This window comes from Sinocyclocheilus rhinocerous, unplaced genomic scaffold (genome assembly GCF_001515625.1).
Source record: "Sinocyclocheilus rhinocerous isolate Xijiao unplaced genomic scaffold, SAMN03320098_v1.1 scaffold161, whole genome shotgun sequence".
NCBI classification, from domain to species: Eukaryota; Metazoa; Chordata; class Actinopteri; order Cypriniformes; family Cyprinidae; genus Sinocyclocheilus; species Sinocyclocheilus rhinocerous.
In genome coordinates this window covers 816,300-842,825 of record NW_015627226.1, presented here as the reverse complement: position 1 = coordinate 842,825, position 26,526 = coordinate 816,300, and the positions used below count along the sequence as shown (strand labels likewise).

Genomic DNA, 26,526 nt, shown 5'->3' with positions numbered 1-26,526 from the left:
TCAACAGAGAAACCTTCTTTTTATTTTTGGTCCAAGCATTTACTTGGGACAGTAGTACATGACATAGTATGTGAGGTGTAGCCGGTGAGTCATTCGAGTATTGCATGAATGTGCGACTGCGGTACCTCCTGTTTTACGTCGATCTCGTTCACAGACAGCTAGGCTTTCAGAGGTACAAATACACATCTTTGATTGGAATAGATTATAAACCATCATATGAGAACTCCCTGGGCATAATCGTTCAGAAACCCATCCTTACATAATTTATCACACTGAATGTGATGACTTATGCAACAAACGATTCACAAAGAAACTTTGTGTGCTCGTGTATCAGCCAAAGATTCAGCTGAAAAGAAAAGGAAGGTGTCGTTTCCCCCAGGAACCTCTGAAACCCTCAGGTAGTCTAAGAAATGGTCAAACTCTGGAAGACACTGACTGAACATTAAACAGAAGATCACAAATATGGAATGCTACTTCAGTGGAATGTGATTGGCGAGTAAGATCTGTGTGGGTTTAACAAGCTTTAAGAAACAACAAAATGGGGTTTCTGGATGATCGTATGTAGGAAGTAAGATAACAGGCCAGGAGAAGTTCTTGAGGAATGCTTCTAATATTTGGCTTGCTCTTAACATGAGCCTGACACTTTTAAAGCAAAGGGCTTTCTTCTCTTTCCGAGTCTACAGAGCAGCACCTCTTCAACCTGGATTGACTTTAAGACACATGACGGAACAGTGTTTTAAAATAAACATAGGCAGAAATTCCCATTTGGCATTTCAGAGCAGGTAATTACGTTGGTGGTTTGTGTTTTAAACAATTGGCAAAGCGTTTAATAAATATAAATCAAATTGGTATTTTTTCCTTCAGAGCCACCTGAGGGTTGGTCAAAAGCATGCAGAGGTCCTGGGTAAAGGTTCAAGGTAAATCCTTGCTATATTTAAAAGTTTTCCTTTAAAGCAACGTTCAAGGCATCTCTCCTTCACATAAATAACAATGAAATGTACATTAAAAAAAAAAAAAAAAAAGTACAAGTATAAATTGCCATTTTCATGAATGAGGGTAAACCAGTCAATGTGTCTGCTACATGAATGTCTTCAAACCCTCATCATAAAAGTCTTTAAAGACAAAGTATCCAAACCGATTGATTGATCACGCTGCGATGACGTGTCTACAGTCAAGTGTTTGATTTATATGAGCGCGGGTCCCATCAAGTGGTTTGAGAACTGACGTATTATGTACACCGTCCATTGAATTCATTTTTTGTTTGGATCTTCACAAAAATGATCAAGGCAGTAACGAAGGAATCAAAAACAGTACAGTAACTGAAATGGCCACTCCTGTTGCGTGTGTGAATCAGTGAGGTCTCGGTGTGAAATGTGTGTGTATGCAGTCAGGCAGCTTTGTGATGGCTTGATTGGATAGCTCCTGAAGAGTCGAGGCTCACTGAGGTCTATGGTCCTATAAAAAACAATTTCTCAAGCCACTGTAGACGCAAGGGTCAGGTGTCGTCATCGGTGTCCTCTATCAGGACTTTGGTGTCTCGGACCTTTGACCTGAAAATAAAAAAAAGAAAAGAAATCCTTGAGAACCCATTAGAGCATCTGTATGATGGAGCTCTGAGGTTTACAAGGCACTTTCCACAATCAGGGTCCCTGATGTCCTGTTACGTTTTAATAAAGGCACAAATCCCTTTATTAAAATGTTCTGTAGAGAGTTGTTTAATTTAAAAACAAACCATTACCTCATGTACATCAACAAATCAAAATTGATTATCTCAATAATTCAACCTCATTTTCATGGCTGTTTTAAGGAAGACAATTTGTTTCTCTCCGTTATGTGAAACACACATTCGATGTATCAATAACAACAAATCAACATTTGGTCCTAAACTGCAGGACACCTTTAGTTGGGCTAAATCTGCAACCCTGTTACTCATTCATTGCTTCAAAATGAAATCTCAAAATTCAAGGTTTAAAGGGGTCATATGATGCGATTTCAATTTGATGTTCTTTTTAGCAGCATCATATGACCCCTTTAAAAGTGTATGTCCCGAATTTTTTTTGTGGTTTCAAGCCCTATTTTGCACCCTCTCTATGGAAAGTGCCACTAAAACTGTTGAGGTCTTTGTACAAAAAACTAGGACATTGCTAGTGTTGTGGGGTGAAGTGTAGTGAGGGAATATTTAAATTTTAGGAGGAAGTTGCAAGGATAATAAGCTTATGAATCTATCTAAACCAGTGGTTCTCAACCAGGGGGTCGGGGCCCATTAGGGGGCTTCTGCTAACTTTCAAGGGCGTCTCAAGATGACTTCAAATCATTTAAAATAAGACAAAACAGCATTAGAATTAGCTAAAACAACTAAAACTCTTGGCTAATATTATTTTTTATTCACCCCTTCAACTGTTTTTTTTTTTTCTATGAAGAACCAGGGTTAAAAACCACTTCCACTTGGAAAACATGGAACATATGAGGTAGCTTAATTTTAAATGTGTGATTTTTGCAAAAGTCATGTCAACTAATGTGTCTAATTATTTACTTATGTGGCAAGCAGCCGTGTAATAAGCGGGATAATGTACATCCAGCCAGTTGTTATTGCAGAATAACCCCCTTCAGGGTGATACAAGACGTGTCGGGGGGTTATTCTGTGATAACAACCGGCTGGATGTACATCATCCCTTACTTAAACTCCACAGGTCTTTTTATAAAGAATATAAATTTTTCTAGTTAGCTTTAAAAAATTTCATTGACTACAAATTGAGAGTAAAAAAATTATTATCCTTAATTCTTATCTAGTAAATCACAAATAACTGGAAAAGCCAGGTGAATTAATTGGCTAAAAAGAATATGATGGATTTGTGTCTGTGAGGTCTGAGCGTACTGAGAGGAGAGGTGTGGTCTTCTCAAGGACATGCTGTAGCTTCTCTTCCAGTTCTTCTTTCCCTGTCTGTTCCTCACTCCATCCTCTTGGTCCATCATCTGCTCCAGCAGCGTCTGGTCATCTGCATTCAGAGGTGCTACTGAGATGTCCCGCACAGCTCTGAACTCACCACAGTTATTCAGGTGCTCGTTCTCCAAACGGAAGAAGTTCCAAACGAAGCGCCTAAAAGAGATTATTAGGAAGGGTTACTTTACTGTTTCCTGCTGAAAATTCATATGCCATTAATTCAAGCAGACATTGATGGGGATGGAGAACTGATCTATATAATGACTGGATTGCTCATTGCATTCTAAACTGCCATTCGGCGGTGAAGCCACCGGAACTGTTCGAGCGGCCATCTTACTATTCCCTACCGGCAGAAAGCATCATTGAATGACAGCCAAAACTTGACCTAAAATCACCCGATTTAAAGCGTATCAATCACTATCAATGTCAACTGTCAATCACAATCATTAAGGTGGGTGTGTGTGTCTGCTGCACACTGCCGACACAGGTAACCGGAATATATTTCACAAAACATATTTATGTAAATAATTATGCAGAAAGATTAAACATGAACATATATCTGGTATTAGTATCATAAATTGATTTGAATATACAATAAATGTTACAATACAATACAAAACTATATTTCTCTATATTGTATTGAAATTCAAAGCTTCCCCTGCATTATCTTGGAAATAAAGTTAATGTCTTTAAGTCCATACCATATGTAGTCAGCGTTATTTGAATAAGATGTGTGTGTATTTTTATGTTCCTGATTGAGCAACATCTATTTCAGACTCTTCAAGATTGCACAAATTCTATGGCATTTTACTAGCATTGTTTCCATAGGAGTAAAATGTTATGTTTAAATAATTATTAATTTAACCAACATTTTAAATCATTAACTGCTTCAAAATGCATGCTGTTAACGAGAAATCATTGTTGAAACATCTGTAGTAAGCCTACTGTATGAATAAAAACATTAAAACAACAATTACATAAACAGTGAATGTACAAGGCAAATTAAGGTATGTGTGCATACAAAACATAAATCCTTATTCAGATTTCATAATGAGCACTGTCATTTGCAGTACATATGTTTAGGATCTATTGAGGATCTTTTAACCTGTGGTTAAAAGAATAGTTTCCCCCCCCCAAAAAAAAAGATAATATGTTGAACATTTGCTCACACTCAAGCCATCCAAGATGTAGATGTAGTTTGTTTCTTCATCAGAACTTGATGGATTGTTTATTACAAACACACAGCTTTTTCCTTCAGAAGATATTAACTGATGGACTGGAGTCGTGTGGATTACTTGTGGATAAATATGACATTTTATCAGCTGTTTGGACTCTCATTCTGATGGCACCCATTCACTTTAGAGGATCACCTGGTGAGCAAGTGATATAATGCTAAATTTCTCCAAATTTCTGATGAAGAAACAAACTCATCTACATCTTGGATGGCTTGAGTGTGAGCAAATTTTCAACATACAGGTGCATCTCAATAAATTAGAATGTCATGGAAAGGTGGGTTTTTGTTAAATGTGAGCCAAAATCATCACAATTAAAAGAACCAAAGACTTAAACTACTTCCAGTCTGTGTGCATTGAATTTATTTAATACACGAGTTTCACAATTTGAGTTGAATTACTGAAATAAATGAACTTTTCCACGACATTCTAATCTATTGAGATGCACCTGTATAAGTTTTTGGGAAAATATTCTTCTAACCACAGGTTGTGGGTAGAAATGGTTAATGAGTGCATGATATATGCTGGTATGCTCACCTGAACACCTCCAGTGGTGCAAGGACAGTTGCCAAAATATCAGAAATGTTTGGGAAAGTAGTCACAATCCCAAGAGAAAGTGGAATGGTCCATGCAAAGCGCAAGATTACGTCTTCTATTATGGCACAATAGTAGTAAGCCTGTTCAAAGGAAGCACACAAATTAACACAACGACAAGTCTGTCAACAGTGTAAATGCCGTGAAGGGGACTGTTCTCTTTAAAAATATTTAAATGGTAAAACATGAAAACCAACAGTGTGTGTATTCTTACTTTCTGTGGATATACAATCTCCTCTCTGAGGAGGGTGTTCTCCCCTGCGTTACGGTCAAAAAGTCCCCAATCCATCTTCAGGTCCCACATTAAGGTGTAGCAGGAATTAATGATCTTGAAGGCAATTAACAGGTAAAAGAAGACCTGACCTTCTGGAAGAGCTAAAGATAAAAGAGAGGGAGTGACATAAGAGAACATTACAGATATAAGAAAACACAGGACTTTACATTTAGCCGCATGGTGTTCCTCAAGGATCGGTGTGTGGTCCGCTTTTACTTTCATATCAACCACATTCTACCTGACAAAAAATGTCTTTCAGACTTGTTTTGAGTGGAAACAAAAAATGTCATGTTGGGTAAACAAAGAATTTCAAACAGTATCCAAAGCATCTGATGTTCAGGTAAAGAATGTAACAGCTCATGTGCTTACTTTCATGCGTCTTATAGAGCGCAAAAAAGATGACCACAAAGAAAGTAGTGGAGTATTTGCCAGCATTAGCCAGGTGAGGGAAGGCACGCTTTGTGTCCCGGTAACGTCTCAGGCACTGCACAAACCGGAACCAGGCAGGCAAACACTGGATTACAGCTCGTACTCCATATGAATATGAGTGGCATATCCCTCCACCTGATTTGAAAGAAAAAACAAACAACATGCCATCAATAACTGCCCAATAAAAACCTTTATAAATCTGGTAAGACATTAATGTTCATCTGGATACCCTCTTTAATCCACAGCTCCCCCTCAGACTTGGACCAGTTCAACTCCATGCTGTAGAAGCAGATCATGTACTCCAGGTCCATCAGAACCACCACTAGAGAGTTGAGCTGGTCAGCCAGCCAGAAATCTGCAAACCCCACTCTGTGAAATGGCGCTGTGACCACTCGAAACTATGTACATAAAAAGGTGGACAATAATGCAGGAGAAAAGAGGAGATGACCAACTTAATCAACAACTTGCACATGGAATATTAATATGTCTCATAAAACTGTGACAAATGTTGTTGTGTTATGAAATGGGATTCTGCTGGCTCTTACCAGTAATTTGAGTAGCCAGAAGCGAGATTTATAGTAGCACGTTTTGAAAGGGTTGATAAGGAAAAAGAAGAAGAATCCATAGAGAGCTAGAGGGTTCACTTGTACAGGTATCATTGTGTTCTTAGCGAAGAGGCAGGACAGAATACTAACGCACCAAAGAACTCCAAGGAAACCAGCAATCTGCACATAAACAGAGAGAAATAAATGTATAAATCTGGTTCTTTTAATTTTACATTGTTTTTAGCCTGGCAGGAAATTTGACAAGAGCTGTGCACTGAAAAACATCTCTAAATGTATGAAGTAGCCGTCAAAATAAATGTGAGCAATCTGTGATTATTTTAAACGCACATACAACTGTTCTTTTTCACTTAAAAAGTTTGTAAATTCAAAAAGTCACACGGAATAAAGGACTCAAAAAATGAAACAACAGCATTATATTTAATCATCTCTTGCCAATGTCGTACAAATTAATGCCTAATAAACATTGTGATGCTATACTGTTATATTAACACAAATCTTTATATATCTTAATTTCACAAAAAAGTTTTATCTTTTTATGGAATTAAAATAAAAAAAACTAAAAAAATCTTTTTATGGAATTAAAATAAAAAAGTAACATTAATTTTATTGGTCAGAACTTCAATAACAGATTTCTAATTACCTCAAAGAGATGTTGGTGGGACAGGTTGTTGCGGGGGTTGAGCTCGAATATTAACACATGGTTTACTCCAGCCTGCCTCCATCCATACGTGTTGATTCCCAATAAAAAAAGAAACTCGATGAGCAGGAAACCACCTCGATAAATTCTCACCAGGGGCCAAACATTCTTCTCCTCTCCGTTAACAAGTTTAACAACACCTACAGATGCAAAACATATAATTGTCAATATAACCAAACCACTGAATCCTTGAAAAAGATTCTGATCACAAAGTTATATTAATGTTGTTAAATGTCTTTAGAGATGGGAGAAATATTAGACCTTATAAAGTAACTAAAAGCAAACTTTCATTAAAATAGCAGTTTTCTAAAAGGCATATGAGAAGTTATATACCTGTGATGATGACTGTGACTGTTAAAGCAACGAAGACACCACAGTAGAGTCCTACTCTAAAAGTGGTCCATGCTGGTGCAGGCTAAGATAAAGAGCACAGGATGGTGAGATGTTCATGTTCTTTTAACGGTACTAATGAAAGGTGTTTTAGTGAAAGTCACAGAGTGTTCTACCTGTGCTGCTCCCAATGGGGGCACTCGGAGCCTCTTCATGGCTTTCTGTCGGTCTCCTCCTTCCAACTCTGTGGTAACAAGGCCCTGGGGATTTAAGAACATGCTGTCAGAATAACTAACCACTGTGCTATTTTGATCAGTCACAATTTAATTGTTCTTTAAAGCAGAAATTGTTTTTCTGAAAACCTTATACTTTAAGTGGAATGAGTCATTTGAGTGAATGGTACCTCGGTTTCAGAGATGAGCTGAGTGATCTTCTTACAGGTGTAAAAAGGAGCCACTTCAACATGGGCCACACGCCAATCAGCGCCTCGTGTCGTCTCAAAGATCTTGTCATGTTTCTTTAAAATCTTCCGAAAGCCTGTGAAGTTTAGATTCTGACAGGGAGAAACCATTAACACTTTAAATGAGATTGAGTTCAAAGAATGCCCAATCAGAAATTAATAAAAAACAGTTAGACACTAGCTGGATCGTAATCAAATGGGAATTACTGAAAAGGCAACAACCGAGGGAATAATTAAGTTATCATGTGCAGAGGATTCCATGTAGTCAATTCCACCAAACGTCATGACACAATTTTCAATATTCAAACATTTTTTAAAGCATTTAAGGCTACGTTCAACCTACCACATTAAAAAAAAACAAAAAAAACATCATGAACAGCCAATCAAAAAAATCAGATGTGAGCAACCGATCAGAACTGAGAACTAAGGCTTGTAAACCATAGACTAAAACTGTTTTGCATGCTTTTAGACCTGGTAGTTCTGCAGCAGGATGAGGCTGAGGTAGAACTCGCTGAAGGCCAGCTGCAGGTCTTTGATATTGCGATGTTTGCAGCGCTCCTGCTGCGACAGGTGGAAGACAGTATGACGGCGGCGCAGACCTGTGGCTCGTCTGCTCTCCCGCTGTGCATCCAGAGACGACTGCAGCTCATTCTGCAGAGTGGCAAATCGCCGCTGTGCTTCCGCAAGCTTCTCTGTGTCATAAAAGAATGGAAACATCATCAGTATGTAATGCAGCTGGAAGGATGGAATGCATATTCCTGGTCTGAATGTAAATGTCATGTCCAGGGCTCCGTATTTAAAAAAAAAAAAAAAAAAAAAAAAAATTTTATTTATTAAAAAAAAAAAAAAAAAAAAAAAAAACTTTATATGCATTACCTAACAAGTACAAACTGTGATAATATTGAATTTGACAAGCAATAAAGACTGAAACCCATGAGATAAAATATTTCTATAAAATAGCTCCTGCACACAGTGTGACCAGTAATGTCTAATTTCTCAACAAATCACTTATGTAAAACAAAACCGTGTATGACTTAATTCAAATTTATGGGCTCATACATCTCTCTCGTTCGGCATGAATCCAAATGTTTCCAAGGTCACAATGTAACACTTGGCTGCTAACCAATTTTTTTTATTATTTTGTAAACAATGCTTTGTACTTCACTCGTGTCCAAACATTCACATCAAAAAAAAAAAAAAAAACCATTCAAGTCTGCAAAAATGTGTTTTGCTGTACCACCACGGTGGGGTGTTTATCATGCTAACCCGCAAAGCCCTATTTCACATTAACTTAACATGATTGATTATGAATATGAATCATCTCTGAGCCATTGGTTAGACAATAAACAAATGGTCATGGGCCAAAATGAAGGTAAGAGAACAGTGTGAGTGAGAGAAAGAGAAAACAGGTGGTTATTTATTGGGATATAAAAAATAACAGCAGTCCTGGTTTAATGCCAGTCCTGGCTTTAGCTCAGGAGCTTTAATGTTTGTTTTCTCAAAGGTAAATCTCTGTGTGATGGGTAATCTGTCACTGTAAATACTAAAGACAAAAAATAGAAACAAGTAGCAGACACAAACTGTGAGCTTTACCTTAAACAAGTCTAATGTTTACACTTAGTTACCTGAATAGAATGTGTTGATTTTGGCCAGCTCCTTCTCACATGTTTGGAAGAACTTCTCCTCAAACTTGGCATAGTATCTCTTGACAGTGTCTTCATCTGTGACTAAAGGATGAAGTGTGAAAAAGTTACTCAGGAAAACACACACACACACACACACACGCATACACACTCAAAAAAACAAGGTAATATACTGAGCAGAAAAAGAGGAAACGTAACTTGTAGAAAACTCTGTTCTCTCTCACAACTCAAAGGCCTGAGGTTGTTTGTGGGAAAGAGAAAAAAAGCAGTGAAGCTCTTACTGCATAGCAGTACATCAGATTCTTATGTAGGACCTTGTGAATATGATCTTTGGGTCTGAAACATCACTGGCAGGTTCACACACACTGCCCACAGAAAATGTTATTCTCGTTTAAAACACAATTTCTGTGCAGGAGATCTCAAGGATAGGAGTTTGGCTCATGTCATTCCAAGCATTTAGAGAAAATTCAAATGAACATTTTCGTAAGTGAAATAAGGGTCTAAAACAGCATCATCATCAAGCAAGTCATCATCCAGGTTGAGAACATTAGACTACATTCTGTTGAGGCAACTGAGGACACCCTTTTGCACCAACAAGAATCAATTAATCTGGTAATCCTTTTGAATTAATTGTAAAAAAAAGAAGAAGAAAAAAAAAAGAAAGAAGTGATTTTCATTTCCAAAAGAATCGTCGTTATCAGGTCCACACAGAATCTGCACTAGCAGGGCTCCACATAAATCTCCACAGATTTCTACAGAATTGGAAAGACCCATCTAAATTCTCTAAAATTGAACCATGTCTACGCCAGACACGAGCAGCGTGATGCAACAAAAGAACCCGTTATAATCAGTGAAGCTGTCTACACTGGATGCGGCGTGACAACTATGCAGTAAACCAATGCCCTGTTATACTTCTGACATGTTTCATGTGCTAGTGGAACTTTCGACAACAGGACAATGGATTTGGAACGTTTGCTTTGATGCGTCCAGTGTAGATAGCCCCTGAATATTTCTAATGCAGAACACAAAAAAATATTTATTTTTGAAGCATGCTGGGGTGGCAACAACACTGGACCTCAACTGTCTATGAAAACAGTTCTTGAAAAAAGTGTCTTATGTTCACCAATGCTGCATTTATTTTTTTGCATTTATGTATTTGCAGTAAATACAGTAATATTGTGAAATATTATTACAAATTAAAATATCAGTTCTCAATTTTAATATATGTTAAAATGTATTTTTTCCTGTGATGCAAAGCTGAATTTTCAGCAGTCATTGCTCTTCAGTGTCACATGATCCTTCAGAAATCATTCTAATATGATGATGTGGTGTAGAGCCAAATCTACCAAAACTGCTAACGAAAAGCCATGTAACAATAAGGGAGTCGTACAGACAACCATCGATCAAAGTTTGACAAATGCAACGCCTTACGGAAAAACGTCGAAACGCCACAAGGAATTAATAGATGCTATCACACGCCTTTTAGCTAAAGACATGATGCCTGTTAACACCGTGAGCAAAGAAGGATTTGTGGGTCTAATTAACAAATTGGACCGAAGATATCAGCTGCCATCAGAACTTAATAATTGGGTCAGACTACAATGCTTTGGTCACCGCTTGCATCTGGCCATCGGTGAGTGTTGAGTGTTGAATGAATTTGCAATAATAAAATTAAAACTGAAAAAAAGGTACAGTTGTTTGTATAGTTGAATGTAATATAGACATGATTTTGGATATTGTAATATTTAAGATAATGTGTTTATTTAGGAAATATAATCCACAGAGGTTAGCAAATTGTAACTGACAGTTTTCTATCTCAAATGCGGTTATGAAAGTCAAGACATTTAGTTCCTTCTTGGCAGGACCTAGATGTACTTGAGTCCATAAACCAGGCATTGCAGCCTCTGCAAGAATTTACAGATGCTCTGTCGGGTGAAAGTTATGTAAGTGTTTCATATGTGAAACCTGTACTTCACTTGATGAACACCTCAATTCTTGCTGCAATGGAAGAAGACAGTGATTTAACAAAGTCCATAAAGATGAAGATTCTAGAGTACATGAACACTAAGTATGACAACCCAGCAACTCAAGAACTTCTGGACATGACCTGCTTTATGGACCCCAGATTCAAAGTTATAGTGACATCAGCTCTGACAAGGTGTCAGACATCACAGCCAGGGTGATGTCTGAAATTGAAGCAACTGTGCCAAAGGTAAATGTTAATATGACAATAGTAAGTGACAAAATAATGCACTATAACTAGATTTGATTACAATATTTACTTTATTTCTCTATGTTAGGAGCAAAGCCTGAGTGATCAAGATCACAAGGGCATGGGTCCATCAGATGTCACCCTAAAGAAGGCCAAAAAATCCCTGGGCAGTTTCTTCAAGACATCCCCAGCTCTGTCATCTATGGAACCATCACACACTGTGGAAGCTGAATTGAACAGCTACATGATGTCTCCCACCATAGACAGTGAGATGGACCCTCTCACTTGGTGGCAAGTCCATCAGGTCAACTTCCCACACCTGAGTAAACTAGCCAGGAAGTATCTCTGTATACCAGCAAGTAGTTCACCTTCAGAGAGACTTTTTAGTACATCAGGAAATGTTGTGACGTGCCAACGCACATGTTTAAAACCTACCAAAGTCAATATGCAAAATAGCTTTTACTGCACATATGTCATTGCATTGTGCTAAAACATAGGTTTGCATGTTATTACTCAATGTTTCCTACGTTGCTGTGATTTGATCTGAATGAAAACAGCGTATCTGTGTGACGAATGGGCTAGACTAACAAATCATTAAAATGTAACAACGTCACTTACATCATTATCACTGCATTTCGTGTGCCACTGATGACGCTCCCTGACACACTCCTAACATTCAAATGCAAATGTTTATTTTAAATTCGATTAATATTCATTCTTTACTCACAATCTCCTCATCACAGGCAGGCACAGCACTCATGTTCGTGTTTGTGTGTGCTGTCTGCGTCACTCATAGCACGTGCCTATATCATGCACTATATCGAAAATGTTTTATATCGTTATCGAAGAAGGTGTACCGTCGATAAATACCGACACCGTTTTATCACACAGGCCTATATACAAATTAGAATTTTTTTCTAACAAATTAATTTAATATGTCCTTGCTGAATAAAAGTATTAATATCTTTTTACAAAAAAATAAATTAATAAATAAAATAATTACAGTAGTCATTTTCTTTTGCATTCTGCTCTAGAAAGAAGACCGTACAGGTTTGGAACGACATGAGGGTAAGTAAAGGACGACAGAATTTTTGGTTGAAGTATCACTTTTAGGAATCCCTGTATAATTATTCTGCGTCATGTCTTTCCAAGATCCCTAGTCTGAGAACCAAGAGTCAAGACTAATTAAGTCAGCATGGTCTTAAATCACAATAATCCTAACAGTTCACAGGTCGTGACTTCAAACATTTACAGTTTGGGGGGCATGTGAAGTTTCTGTTGACTGTAAATACTTTTGACACCATAGAGACGTAACTGCATGATATTCCCCTCTGAGGGACAAAACACAGAGCGCAATGACATTAAGTCAGGCTTATACTGTCCAGACAGACAGACAATGAATCACTATCTCAGCACTCTCAGACTTGGCAAAATGACTCATGGCTTGAAATACCTGCATCATTTTATCCTAAGAACATTTTAGGAGCATCGCCTCCTAAATTAAGAGTTTCACACTGGTGTACAGATACATTTAAGAGTAACTCTTAAAACAAAGAGGCCAGTCAGGAGAATATCGCTACATGAGTGTGTGGGATCCACAGTGAAAAAATTTGGAAAGAGAGGGAGGTTTACTTTACGCACATTATTACTCATATTTCATCTGCCAAAGCTCAAGTGCTGTGGTCTGTATGTGGTTGAAAAACACGTGTTAAAAAAATTAAACATGACTCTCAGCTGTGATCCTTGAAACACTAGACTCACAAAACAACCCATAATCCTACACTTCCACAACAAACACTGTTTGACGGACAGGAGTCTATTAAGCTTTGTTCATAAATTAGCCACATGTTTCCATCTGCCAAGAATAATTAATATGCAAGTTCTATTAGGTATATAAGATTTATAAGGAACTGCTTCCTTGATCAAAGTACTAAACCACAGCTGTCACCAACAGAGAGATCAAAAATTCCTTATGGGTCAAAAATCTCTCAGAGTAAGCAGTTGGCTTATCACATGACACCCATCAGTTACTATAAAACCCTCAAGTAAACATGTAAGAAATATTTTGGGTTATGATGGCCATTTGAGGTTCAGTGAGTTCATTGTTGTGTAAAAACACTTCGAAGTGAAAGGGTTAAGATGATTCTGGGTTATTCTCACGATAAACTGTTTGATCTGATCTGATCCCATGTTAATACTGGATTACTCCTGCTGGATTCAAGCTCTCTGCACTGGTTTAGGTAACCCTCCCCAGTGAAACCTTCAGCTGGGTCATTGTGTCTGGCCTGCTATGAAAGCACAGCTCAGTTTCAGGATGATCATACACAGCTCTCCCTCTCAGCTGAAGCTCCTGGGAGAGAAAATAAACTACTTGAGAACTTGTGAACTGAAATCTTCCAGGGAATGCATGACCTTACAGAAATACCCTCTGTGTTTATTTAAACCTAACACACAACAATTTTGGACTTTGCTGCTTTCTGTACTTTTGACCAGTGACTGATCAATGTATCAGCTACCTGGTTATTTTTACATTACTGGCTGATAACAGTATCTGCTTTGCATCGGTCACTGAAAAAAAGCCCATATCAGGGAGCTACTTCTTTTGTCATTCCAGGTCAGTGATTAAATTCACACAAAACTAGGACTGCAAAATCTAATCAATAAAATTGACAGCACAAATTATCAACAAATGTCACTGTTGATTAGTTGGCTGTGTGCCCTGTGCATGGAGGATCTTCTTCAATTCCACAACTTTACAATAGTGAAAAATGAATTTCTATGAAAAAGCGCAGATGGTGAGCAACAGTGCAAGGGTTCAGAAATTTGTCCAAGAATACATTAATGAAACATGTATTACATTTGATACATTTTGGCTTAAAATTTACCACATTGTAAGTACTGATATTTTTATATGAACAGTAACTGTAATGGAATAAAAATGTGTAGCATAGCATACATGATACGTATACACTGCTGTTCAAAAGTTTGGGGTCAGTTATACTTTTATTCAGCAATGACACCAACAAACTGATCAAAGGTGACACTAAAGACATTTTTAAGATTACAAAAGTTTTCAATTTCAAATACATGTTCTTTTGAAAGGTTTATTCATAAAAAATGAGCACGGTTTCCACAAAAATGTCAAGCAGAACAACCGTTTCCAACAATAATAAATTCCAACAGGAATAAATTACATTTTAAAATATATTAAAATAGGAAACTGTTATAAAAATATAATAAAAAAAATATTGTAAATTGTAATAATATTTCAAAATAGTAAAGTTTTTAACTGTATTTCTAATCAAATAAACACAGCCTTAGTGAGAATAAGACACAAAAAACAAAAGCATTAAAAAAATCTTACCAACCCCAACCTTTTGGAGAAAATATGCAGAATAACATGACAGTCGAAATAAAAAAAATGCAAATAAATAATAATAATAATTAACAGTCTTATCACTTTATCAGTCAATTCTCTTTTACTCTATACCTTGTGATACTATTGTCTGTATTTATTGTTGTCTTTAGTCCTTCTGTCTGTTGTATATAATGTCAATGTAGCTTCCTGAAGGAACCGTGTTTCGCTTTTTATTCATTGACATGCGATGTGCTAAAAATGACAATACAGTTGACATTGAATTAATCATTAGATGTAGTTCTAGGTAAAATGCACTTAGATATTACACAGCTTTGAAAGAATCACATACCGTGATGAAATCTTCATTAAGAAATCTAGGGACTATGATCTCACTCTTAAGACTGTGAAGCACTGCCAAGTAAAGATGGTCATAATCCCTCACGTAACTTTGTACGCAAACACTTAAAATTAGAGGTTTATGACTTCAAACACCTGCCCTATCAGCCCTTTCTGATATCCGTCATCAAGAAAAATCAGCATCTTATTAACGAAAAACCCTGGTCATGCAAGTTCCCCTCCAAAATAATAGCTTTACTTAAACAATCCCATTAGCTACACTTATCACCACCCATAAAAACCACAAACTTTGACAGAAGATTACAGTTATTTCAAGATAATCACAACTACCATCATCCCACAGCTTAGAAACACTCAGTATGCAGGTTTATGGCTCTCTGTGAGCTTTAGCACTGTTGTAGGAAAAAATGTATATCTGGACATGTGTTTGTGTGTGTGTGTGTGTTTGCGCGCGCTGTAACCTTTGGATGCAAATCACTGCTTATCTGAGCGCTAAAACTGTCCATAAGTTCTCCATCAGCCGTGGGTCTTGAGATGAACCCCAGGAACTAACAGATAGCATGGCATTACAACCGAGACAAAGGTTTTCTTTATCACCCGTGTTTAGACATTATAATCTGACAAAGCAATTCAAGTACACACTGTACTAAGGATAACTTCAAAAGGTCACTGTGGTGAGGTAACCTTACACTGATTTTAGGTCAGGATTTGTAATTTCCAGTTACTGCCATTAAGACAGGATGGAACAAAGCAAAAAAGACACAAAGACATATTTTTTTTTTAGCACTGCGGACTGTGAATATGAAAACTACCAGATGGTAGTCAAGTATAATGGGACAGAAGGTCCTATGACATGGTGTGATGCCACCGGGAGTTTGACTGATATTCACTTTTTTTTTATTGAATCTCTGGATCTGAAAGTTGAATCCACTACCTATTAGAGAACACCAGGCCACTAGCAAGCATCTGTATCTACAATGTAAAATGTTACTGTAAATTTACAGTACATTTTAACAGTAGTATACTGTCATAAAACAGTAACATGCTGTATCTTTTATATAGTGTCTATAAATATACAGTAGTATTCTGTTTTCAGCCCGCTTCATTTGTAATTCAGTATCATACTGTAGAGACATTGCATTTTGAGATGTATTTTTTTCTGCGCTTATTTCAAGTATAGGTTACTAGGTACTGTTTTAGATCTACTCATCGGGGTTTGATGCAATGATTAAAAGATGTTTTAGTGAATTTGTATGTAGTTTTAAGCTTTTGTGAACATCAGTTCATCTGTGACACAGGATAAACGGACGTCATAAATTGCATTGGCGATTAAAGGGGCGATTGAGTCTTGCTCAAGCCTTACTGACATGTAAGCAAAAGACTGAAAATTATCAACATCGAAAAACATTTTGTATCTGCTGAAACTGCACAAACTGAACCCAAAACAAAGCTTTTTTCTGAAAACATGTGGGTGAGGTCAAACACAGAAGCTTGAGTAGCAGAGACACTAACAGGTGTTTGTTTTTGTACAAACACCAGAGAACTGCAAGCAAAGCAATTTCAGAGTGTAACGGTTGATGGGTTGCAAATTTCACACACGTGGAAAAAAACTGCTTAAAGGAACTTGAACTGATAACAATGAGGCTTTACAATGAAGTTCAAATTGGTAACGCAAGTGTATGTGTGTATGATCTAATAATGGTCAACAATGTTGCATCATTAATGCAGGATAATTTTTAAATATAACTAAATCAATATTAATCTACATTATTAAATACTGTAAAAGTTTTTTTTTCATTGTTACTTCATGATTCCTAATGTATTACCTAAAAATCGTTCTCAATATTAAAGAATGGTAGAGTCCACACCACAGCTATAACGATAAAGGCAAAGAGAAACAATATCGTTGGAATCATTTTCAGAAAGATTTTTTCCAGCTGATGAACGATAAAAACATTGACAGCCAATCAGAATCAATCCTGCTATCACAAGCTCGAGAGTTTAAAGTGACAGACGAGCGTGCACTTGGAATAAACAGACGATATCGTCCATAGTTATCTTGATATTTATCGTTCTTGGTGTGAACGGGCCTTAAATATGCATTATACGGAGGCAAGATGAAAAGAAAATACCATCTAAACTTTTCTGACGAGTCAGTTCGCCTCAGAGATACATTCATATAAACCCCCACCCACAATTCAGTATTTAGGATTTTCATCCAATATTTTGTGCATTGTGAACAGTGAGCTTGCTCTGCCTGCTACAGTAATTTCTGCTCTTTGCATTGCGACCTCTGCCAGGTATGAGACGTAATTCTCATTATTCAGAGTTTAGCTCCCAACCTGGGGGGGGTGGAATCACCTGCATGCAGACTAGTAATCCTGAATTCAGATTAGGTGTGTTTGATTATGGTTGGAGCTAAACTCTGCAGGACAGCGGCACTCCAGGACCAACGTTGCCAATCCTTGATATAGATTAAGATCCTAATATAACGTGTATATATATAGGGCTGGGCGATAATTCGATAACGATAATTACCGCAATATAATTTTCCTCGATAAAACGATATGAAGGGTTCGATAAATGTTCGATATAATGTTTATGCGCCAAAAGCGGAACGAAACAGCGCGACTCATTTGAAGCTCCACATGGACCGTTTATCCCCTCGGATCAAAGTTCAAACTGCTGCGCGGCGTAAAACGATATGAAGGGTTCGATAAATGTTCGATATAATGTTTATACGCCAAAAGCGGAACGAAACAGCGCGACTCATTTGAAGCTCCACATGGACCTTTTATCCCCTCGGATCAAAGTTCAAACTGCTGCGCGGCGAGCTCAGTAGAGCAGATGTGTTTACTCGGTCACGCGAGCACTAAACAGCGCTGTGTTGCACACAGTGTTTCTCCTGTTTGGCTTTAAACTAGTTTAAATCACCGAGTCATTTGTGTTCATCGCTGAATTCAACTAGTTTAAAGCCAAACAGGAGAAGGCTTTTCAATCTACAAATCGCCATCATTTACCATGGATTTAACGTAGTTACACTCACTGCACCATGGTATTGTGGCAGAAATTTGGGATATTCACACTGAATTTTAATACAGGAGTGATGGTAATTATAGTACGTATTTGTGATTAAGCTATAGCATGTGTGCATTTATACTGAATGTTTTTAGACTACTATTTTTCATACAAATAGGCTACCTAAAAAACATTATATTTATGGTATTGAGGTTCTATATGTTCTATATGTTTTAACAGTGTTTATCATGATTTAAATGTATGCTACTATGGGAGACCAATGCTTAATAAAAAAAAAAAATTAAAAAAAACTTGGTCAGAATAAATTTAACCATATAAAACTGAGGTTGCTACAAATTTTACAGATGTTACTGATTTTAATAATGAACAGAAATTTACCTCTGCATCCTAACTCAAGCTACCATCAAATGTGCATTTCTAAGAGACAAAAAAGTGATATTATTAATATTATCAGGCAACCCAAATCTGTTTCTTGATTTAAAACAATATCACTCATTAGAACATGCAGAAACTAAGTAAATAATTAATTTTTCTATTTAGATGTTTATTTTGTTAAGGAAAATTAATGGTCTGGTTTCTACAACTTTCACTTTGGAGCAAAAATCTGGCTTTAAACTTGAAAGAAATAAAGATTTGATATTTATCGTGATAATTAGCGATATCGACTGATATGAAAAAAAAATTATCGTGATAATTTTTTGGCCATATCGCCTAGCCCTATATATATATATATATATATCAATATTTCTCCAAATATGCACACTTTTTGACTCTAAGCCCTAATGGACGCTGTTAAGTGCAACTATGTGAACTCGAATAAACCGCAGCAGACGTGACTGAAATATCATACATTACTAGGGATGTGCGGGTCTAGTCGACTTTTTTTTCTTACCATCTTTTGGGGGTTTCTTGCTTTTAGACTAGTCGGATACAAAACTTTCGTTTAAACGTCAGTCAAATTAGTCGTCGCGCACATCCCTATACATTACCGATTTATTATTTTGCACTCCTGACATAAAAGAAGAAATTACTGTCACTGCAGCTGAGCTTTAACATAAACCGTGGTCAAATGTCGATGCTGGAGTCTTTAATCTTTCTAACGATTGTCCAGATCAAGTAAGAGTGTGATGTTTTAACGTGCTGTTAATGTGAAACAACAATAATCTGAGGCCGCCAGCGATGTTTGCAGGTTAAGTTAACGGTTAACTCTCAATTCACGACGCCGTCTACGTTGCTTAGGTACTTGTACTGGTTTAAAAATTCATACCGGTTGCGTAATTCAAACTGGTTTACTGTTTGAACCGGTATATCGCCCAGCACTAGGCCGATGCAATATAGTGCATATATTTAGCAAAATGCTCCTCTTTATAGTTATTTTTTCTAGCTAACTATTGAGCTTATGGACGCCAAATGATTATTCTGATGTAAATGTATTGTTATGTGGCATTGTTACAAGCTTTACATATTTTCCGCAGTTTGAAACACTGAATGAGCGATTACATGAGACATTTCAGTAAGTTGAACTGTAATTTATAATATACCTTTTGATGTCCATTCACGTTTATTTCGTACTATAGTAGTAAAGAGAACGATATGATGGGTTCACGTGCCACTTGAAATGAGGCGCTAAAGAGAGTCAAAACGTATTTATTGTTTTAATTTCGTTATGAATTTGGCAGAATTTTAAAGCTGATACTTTGTTTATTAAAAGGTAACAAAGCACAAAGCTTATTGCGATTATTGGACGGCAAGTGCGCTACATATAATAGTTCACGCATTAACAACACAGCATATAGACTAAAAATCCTGATAACAAGAAGTCATATAAGTATCGATTATAAACGAGAATCGTTAACGATATTGTCTATGTCCACATAGCTGACAGATTTACCTGTTGTAGTTTGTTCAAGTTGTGCACGAAACAGACACTGCTTTTCTGCACTTGTACTTTGCACGTCTCCGTCATTTTCAATCTCTTTAATGCCGCCACAACTGGAGCTGCTTTTAGCTGGTGTTCGGCAGAGATGAGGACTGTTTTTCCACTGAAACTTTGATGCGCATCATCTCAGTTTATTACGTCAACATAACAAAAGATATGATCGCAAAACAAGCAGGAAAAAAAGCATTACATGCAAATTTTTAAATCATAACATGTAAATTTATATAGTCGCCAGTGGTGATCTTAGCAAAAATTTCACTCGCAAATTAAGATTTTTGGTCGCAAATGCGACCGTTTTAGGCACAGTCTGGAGCCCTGCCGTGACACCTTAAATTTGCAAAACCTGAGGTGAAACATTGCCTTTCCTCTTTAAATGATTACCACTGATTTTGACTGATTACTGATTTTGAATTTTCAACGATGACAATAAACTACACTACTAAAAATAAAATAAACTACTAAAATAAGAAAACCCAATATCTATATCTAATATATATTTAAGATCTAATATGACCAAACAAAGGGTTTTAACCCAACCTAAAACCCCCAAATTTTCCACTTTAAACTTCTTGATTTATTTAAAAAGAACAGTAACCTGGAATTTACACTGTATTTTTATGTTTATGGGCTGATTTCCAAAGTCCAATTATGTGGGACACATAAGATGTATGTTTGCATGTATTGATGTATTTAACTCAATTACCTTCGAGTGATGGGGCCTGATCCTGGGCGGAGTACAACATTTCTTTAAAAGCCTGTGGAGAAGAGAAGAACATGAAACACAATTTCCAGAGGTCAGACAATTGGCTTTCATATTACACAGCAGCATGTGACTGGCACTGTGCCCGTTCTGACTGACAGTGGAAGCCCTGCCAAGATACAGACGGAGTGAGACAGAAAGACATGAGTTCTTGAGTACAGAAGAGGAAGTACTAAAAGAAATATAGAGCAAATGGCTGTTTTTAACTTTGTCCAAATCTAGAATTGGATATCCCCTCTGTAAGAAACAGATCATGTCCTTGAATCTGAAAAAACAAGGACAAAGCATTGGTTACAATAGATACAAGCGTAGGAGACACTGCAGCATTTCCACAGGGATTCACCAATCGACTGGCCAATATTAATTTTAAACCTGTGACCAGAGATTTACCAATAATGCTAAAATTTTGGGCCATTTTTAAATTATAACACACACAATTGCACACACGTGCACTCCAACTCTACTAAATGAGTTTAAAAACATCAATATTAAATGTGTGTGAATTGTAATATGCCCATTTCACTGCACAGTTAGAGGCTGAGAGGAAAAGAAACTGCATACTAGGGCTGCGCAATCATGACAAAACCATAATTGTTGATTATTTCCCTTGATATTGTAATCACTATTATTAACGTTGGTTAGCAGAATTAAAATTTACCACCAGATATTAGAAACAATTTTAATAAAAAAAAAATATATGCAAAAAATATTTTGTATGGGGAAATGTCATGTCAAATTCTTCATGTATCTATAAATCCAACACAAGCTGAGAACTATTTCTGAATTCCTTGACTGCCATTTTATGCATCAGTAAATCAAGACAGTGACGTTGCTATTGTCATCACTGTTAACTGTCGCAATTCCAGGAGTGACAGTGTTATATGGAACTATAATTTAGGGGATTCACAACTGCATTTAGACGCGGTTATCACTCAGAAAACTTTGCCGTGTGTATGTGGCTGCTGGGCTCTTACCAGCTTGAAAATACTATATTCAGAATAGATGACATTCAGAAAGTGACCAAAGTGAGCAAAGAATGAGCTCAGTGACGTCTGTTTTCTCACAAAAACTCCTATTGTAATAAATGTAGCCTTCTACACTTCATGATGAATTTCTTATTTACATTGTATCTTTGGTTTTTGTTATGCTGATCACTCATGTGGGAGTCATGATCTTTGACAGTGACGACAAAACTACTCGTAACAGTTTTCTACATATATATCTACATATAAAATATACATTTTATACTATACAACTTTATAGTATAATGCATTTTTTACATCTAGCTTATAAAAGTATCACGGGGCTCAGCTAAGTCATTGGTGTGAGCTTCAAATTTCCTGATTTGTGCACCACTAGTAATTATGATACGAGTCCTAACCACAGCTAAGCACAAAGTGCATAATCACCAGAAAACGTATAAGATTATTTGAAAACATGCTAACTTACTGCCTGTGACAAAAATTAGCTTTTTTTTGGCAGCATGCTTTTGCATTAATATTAATATTTTATTTAAAATGAAAAACTGCAATGATATTGTGGAAAAAGAGGTATTTTACTCGGCTGAGAACTATTTCTGAATTCCTTGACTGCCATTTTATGCATCAGTAAATCAAGACAGTGACGTTGCTATTGTCATCACTGTTAACTGTCGCAATTCCAGGAGTGACAGTGTTATATGGAACTATAATTTAGGGGATTCACAACTGCATTTAGACGCGGTTATCACTCAGAAAACTTTGCCGTGTGTATGTGGCTGCTGGGCTCTTACCAGCTTGAAAATACTATATTCAGAATAGATGACATTCAGAAAGTGACCAAAGTGAGCAAAGAATGAGCTCAGTGACGTCTGTTTTCTCACAAAAACTCCTATTGTAATAAATGTAGCCTTCTACACTTCATGATGAATTTCTTATTTACATTGTATCTTTGGTTTTTGTTATTCTGATCACTCATGTGGGAGTCATGATCTTTGACAGTGACGACAAAACTACTCATAACAGTTTTCTACATATATATCTACATATAAAATATACATTTTTGTACTATACAACTTTATAGTATAATGCATTTTTTACATATAGCTTATAAAAGTATCACGGGGCTCAGCTAAGTCATTGGTGTGAGCTTCAAATTTCCTGATTGGTGCACCACTAGTAATTATGATACGAGTCCTAACCACAGCTAAGCACAAAGTGCATAATCACCAGAAAACGTATAAGATTATTTTAAAACATGCTAACTTACTGCCTGTGACAAAAATTAGCTTTTTTTTGGCAGCATGCTTTTGCATTAATATTAAGATTTTATTTAAAATGAAAAACTGCAATGATATTGTGGAAAGTTTTAACGCGAGAGCGCCCTCTGGCCTTTGGATGGAGATTTACTGCTGATCACAGAACCGTGCTTCACTGAAAGATACGCATGACAATCGCAGCTTCTGTCGAATCGCGATCTCGATTCCATTTCGATTTATCGTGCAGCCCTACTGTGATGCACTTTTTTCTTTCAAGACTACTGGCGTGTTTACACTTGGCAGGTTTGGTTCGATTAAAATGAACTCTGGTGTGATTGCTCTGTTAGTCCGGTTCATTTGAATAAGTGTGAACGCTGCCATCTGAACTTAAGTGCACACCAAAAAAGCCAACTGAAATATCGATGTAATGCAGACCAAAGACCACAAACAAACAAACAAACCAAAAACAGGACATGATATCACATTTAAAATCTAGGTCTTCAACCCTGCTCCTGGGGACCCACTGTCCTGTAAAGTTTACCTACAGCCCTAATCACACCTGAACCAGTTAATCACGCTCTTCAGCAACAGTTTTGGATGTTTGATAAGTTAGCAAAATATATGTCATAAAAGCAGTCCAAACAGGTTGTGACCGTATCCTCATGCCTTTTGTTTTCTATTTTTAGGATCAGTGTTAAAAATGTGTGAACACTAAGAGAATCAGGACTAAATGTATGATTTTATGTTTGTATGTAAATGTATGACTTTTTTTTTTTGTCCGGACCAAAAGAACCAAACTACAAGTGTAAACACACCCTAAATGAAGAAAAGAAAATGAAATACCCAGAGTGGAGCTGGAGCAAAGCGCCATTGCAAAAATAATGCTGTCCAAGTGATGTCAAATTCACATGCAAATGCAGTTCTGCCGTATACAGCACAGCGCAGATTCTGCAGAAGCCTGTTGTAAAAACAGAATCCTGTAAGAAAACATGAGCTCAGAGGGAACATGGCCTTGACAGCGGGGATGTTTACTTGTTCTAGCAGCAGGCCTGCACAGTTCTACACTCAGGCCAGCATACACCACATTCCCATGACTAAGAAAAAGGTCTTAAACTCTGTGGCAGCCTTGCCTTTAGTCTTGACTTCAGCAGGCTTTCTGAGACAGTGAAACACTTTCTTCTCTTTCCAAACGTCAGGAATCATGTGATGGCCACTCAGAACACAAAAATCAGCAGAAACGCTCATCTCTAAATAAGCTGACATCAGCAATGTCAAGACTGTGTTACACAAAAGAAAGGCCACAGAACACAACAAATCAACACATTCATAGAGCCCAGTCACTGCGGGCAAAAACAAGTGTGTGCTACAGCAGGTGCTAATGCAGGTGAGAGAGCATTATACAGTCTAAGTATGACAGAGAAAGCAAATCCTTCACCGGTTAATTTTCCGCTATCATTTATTTTTGATGCAGGCATCCCTCGAAAACACTCCGCTGTACTACTCCCAAAAAGAGATGATTACTAATTAATTAGCAAATGTCCAAGAGGAAGGCATTAATCTCATTATGCGTAAGCCATTAAACCCTGAAGGAGCTGCAGCACACTCAAGCCCTGTTTGTCTATGAAACGACTCCTGCAGGTAATTACAGACCTGAAAAACAGGACAGATAACGACTGCATGGCAATGTGGAAAAAAATTGCTTTATTACACTGACACATCACACCGCCACTCCTAAATGTTCTATCAGCAATAAGTAGAGATGAAAAAAAATTAGTGTGCTTGATTTTGGTCATTGTTATAAGCTTGATGAACTTTTTCACCCTGTAAATTCTCAAATATTACGTTTTCCTACTCCTAATATATTATAAATCCTAATATTAAGGATACACCATTTGTATTTGTAGATCTGAATCGATAAACATAATTGAATATACAAACTGACTGTTTAGAGAGTTCTATTCTTTAAACTGCATCCTGAAATTGAGTGGAAAAACATACTGTCCTTTGAGTTACATGCATGCATACATATAATATATATATATATATACACACACACACATACATATATATATATATATATATAAAGCTGATGATGAGCAGCGCGAAACATCTGTACTGATTCCCCTGCATCCCTGATGATCATATAGACTCACATTAGCTTTAAAGCTACCAGCTGTTAGCTTTCAGTTACAGTCTAACCCTGAACAGATATGAGTCATTAAATCACAAATACAAATGTAAACCTGTCTTTAGCTCAAACATTAACGTTACATTATAATGACAGATGACTGATTTTAGACAGGTTCCGTGAGCTGGAGGTAAACTGAGTGAGGTATAATAGCTCAAGGCTGCTTTTCTTCGGCTCTTACCTCATATTGAATGTATTGTTTCCTCCACTCCGGGGTGATGTGGGCAGACAGGTGCTCGGTAAATTTCATTTTTACGAATATTTCGGTGTGTTTTTTATTTTTTCGTCTGAGGAGAGTCACGCTACTGGAAAATTACCAGTGAATCATCGCGAGCTGAAAATCACCCTCAGATTAACGGCTGTTCTTCGCTGATCCGCGAGACATATTCAGGGGAAATATTGCGATATTTTCACACAGCCGAAGCTGGTGTTCCTCATTATCCCTTCAGGTGTTTTTTCAAGTGCTGCAGGCCGCTGGCAACAATGGTTTAGACGGACGAAGGAACTCTAGACAGAGATTTTCTCTGCCAGATATCTGAGGCTGAAGCTCCAGCCGCCGCCATCATTGTCGGAAAATGACGTCACAGAGCGTCACCACAGAGGATGTTTTCCAGTTGGCGGTATGACCACTCATGCCTCTTAAATAATTACTGTGAATTATAGAAATATGAAATCAAGGGCAGGTTACTCTTAACCTAACCGGCCTAAACGTAAAACGTTTCTCGTCGCCCAAAAGTGCATTCGAATTCGTGTCAGTGACTGGGTAATGTTTCTCAATAGAGTCCAAGGCTCAATCTACCCTTACAAAAAAATCCTGCAGGCATTCCTGAAGGAAAAATCACCTGCAAGGTCCTGTAGGATCCCACAGGATTTTCGTGATCATTTTCCTGTGGGACTCCTGCAGGAATCCCACAGGAATGCTACAGAATAGTGGGGCGGTCCTGCAGGACAAATGTGTGGACAATCCTGCAGGACTCCTGTAGGAATGTCTCTGTCCTGAAGGAATTTAGTTCTGTCCTGCAGGATTCCTGCATGATCCCTGCACAGAAAGCAGCATTCCTTCAGGAATTCCTGCAGGATATTTTTGTAAGGGTACAAAGCGGTACTACTGCCGTACATTGCTGTGCTTTCCCACCTATTACTAAGTTTTGTTAAAACATATGTATGTATGCATATAAGTATTTAATTGTATTTATGCATTCATTAATTTTTTTTATGTTGCTTAAATGTGAGTTAAATATTGGTAAAAGGATCAAATGGCACGAGACATG

At 37.2% G+C, this 26,526-nt stretch overlaps 1 protein-coding gene across 1 annotated transcript; it reads right to left on the bottom strand.

Annotated features, from left to right (window-relative positions):
* LOC107722139 (xenotropic and polytropic retrovirus receptor 1 homolog) lies at nucleotides 1-25,905 on the bottom strand. The gene is made up of 15 exons (XM_016530370.1): nucleotides 25,437-25,905; nucleotides 20,775-20,826; nucleotides 9,149-9,250; nucleotides 7,995-8,215; nucleotides 7,467-7,616; nucleotides 7,240-7,323; nucleotides 7,067-7,148; nucleotides 6,677-6,873; nucleotides 6,016-6,195; nucleotides 5,700-5,868; nucleotides 5,411-5,605; nucleotides 4,982-5,142; nucleotides 4,711-4,850; nucleotides 2,876-3,097; nucleotides 1-1,550 (listed from the first exon to the last, which is right to left on the bottom strand). The coding sequence occupies exons 1-15, from the start codon at nucleotides 25,503-25,505 to the stop codon at nucleotides 1,496-1,498; spliced, it is 2,079 nt and encodes a 692-aa protein (XP_016385856.1). The 5' UTR covers nucleotides 25,506-25,905; the 3' UTR covers nucleotides 1-1,495.
* Between the last annotated feature and the right edge of the window lie 621 nt (nucleotides 25,906-26,526).

Excerpts from the sequence above, each read along its gene's own strand:
- LOC107722139 (XM_016530370.1), bottom strand. The coding sequence starts at position 25,505 with ATGAAATTTACCGAGCACCTGTCTGCCCACATCACCCCGGAGTGGAGG. Across the intron at positions 6,874-7,066 it reads AGTCACAGTCATCATCACAG|GTGTTGTTAAACTTGTTAAC; the intron begins GTATATAACTTC and ends TTGCATCTGTAG. Across the intron at positions 6,196-6,676 it reads CCCACCAACATCTCTTTGAG|ATTGCTGGTTTCCTTGGAGT; the intron begins GTAATTAGAAAT and ends GTTTATGTGCAG.